The sequence below is a fragment of the Sesamum indicum genome, unplaced genomic scaffold, assembly GCF_000512975.1.
Source record: "Sesamum indicum cultivar Zhongzhi No. 13 unplaced genomic scaffold, S_indicum_v1.0 C01030, whole genome shotgun sequence".
NCBI lineage: Eukaryota > Viridiplantae > Streptophyta > Magnoliopsida > Lamiales > Pedaliaceae > Sesamum > Sesamum indicum.
Genome location: NW_011629905.1, coordinates 802 through 2,024, shown reverse-complemented (window position 1 = coordinate 2,024; position 1,223 = coordinate 802). Strand labels below are relative to the sequence as shown.

General features: G+C 34.8%; 1 protein-coding gene across 1 annotated transcript; it reads right to left on the bottom strand.

Annotated features, from left to right (window-relative positions):
• Positions 1–86: 86 nt before the first annotated feature.
• On the bottom strand, positions 87–882 carry LOC105155260 (probable LRR receptor-like serine/threonine-protein kinase At1g56130; the record flags this gene model as incomplete). Its single annotated transcript, XM_011071132.1, has 4 exons — positions 87–210; positions 304–369; positions 472–543; positions 705–882. Coding segments are annotated over 4 exons (440 nt in total), but the record flags the coding sequence as incomplete, so codon positions are not given.
• Between the last annotated feature and the right edge of the window lie 341 nt (positions 883–1,223).

Sequence of the window (1,223 nt, the reverse complement as noted above, 5' to 3'; positions counted from 1 at the left end):
CAGGTAAAGGGCCAGATAAGTTGTTTCTGTTAAAGCTCCTACACATAAACAAATGCATTAACACAATGTAAGAATATGTTTAGTACAATGAGAAATTTCAACTCGATCACGTGGATGAATGGAACTAAAGGGACACACAATGATCTTAAGTCAGTCAACAGTCCAAGTTCTCTTGGAACCTCCCCTGACAATGCATTTTCCCCAAAGCTCCTAAAAGCATGTCAACACACTTGATTGAGAATGAATTCCAAGACACAAATATGAAAAAAAAACAAATAGAAAAAAGAAGATTCATACAAGTACTGCATGCGATTGAGAATGCCAATTGATGCAGGAATTGGACCGGTTAAATAATTTCGGGCTAAATTTCTGCATAAAAGAGAAGAGCCTAGAAGTTAATATTATAGCATACATCTTTCTTATTAATAATATGATATACCAAAATAAAACCCATATCGAAATTAAACATACAGATCATCCATATAGGTCAAGTTCCAGAGCTCGTCTGGAATTGTACCGGTAATATCCAATTCATAAACTCTCCTGAAAAGAAGGACACAATCAGTCAATTGTACCACCTGGACTAAGTAATTGAAGTAAGTAAACTTGAATGTATGTATGTAAACCACTTAAATTAAAAATAAGAAAAAAAATAACTCACTGTTAAAAGGTCTGGATATAATATTTCAAAAATTTCTACTTACAGAGCAGTAATGTGGCAAGTAGTCCGATTGTTGTAGGTGCAGTCACATTTAATGCCCGGATTTAAGGTTATAATTTCTGTATCATCAATGGCTACACCGCTACATAATTCACCACTAATATTCCAATTATTTGTAGCTGAAATCCTCCATCGTGCAAACATGGCATTGAGAGCTCTTGCTGTGGATCAAATCAATTACCACTAAGCATAAAACAAAGTTTAGGACAGGGGCCGGTGAAAGACTTATGTCGTATCCTGGGAATATTAGAAAAGCATGAAAGGAAATGGAAAATTGCATTTCGGCTTTTCAAGAATAGGTATAATTGATGCAGCCCAGGGCATGAATCTCAGTATGTTCATATCTATCTAACGGTTACTAAAAGAGCATCCACCTCTACAACTTTAGATTGTGTATATCAACTAATTATATGGTTTAACTTGGAAATAAGGAATCACAAGTAATCTTGTTGTTTTAATTTTAATATATTGCAGATGCGTAGCTTGGACAGCACAAGATCTC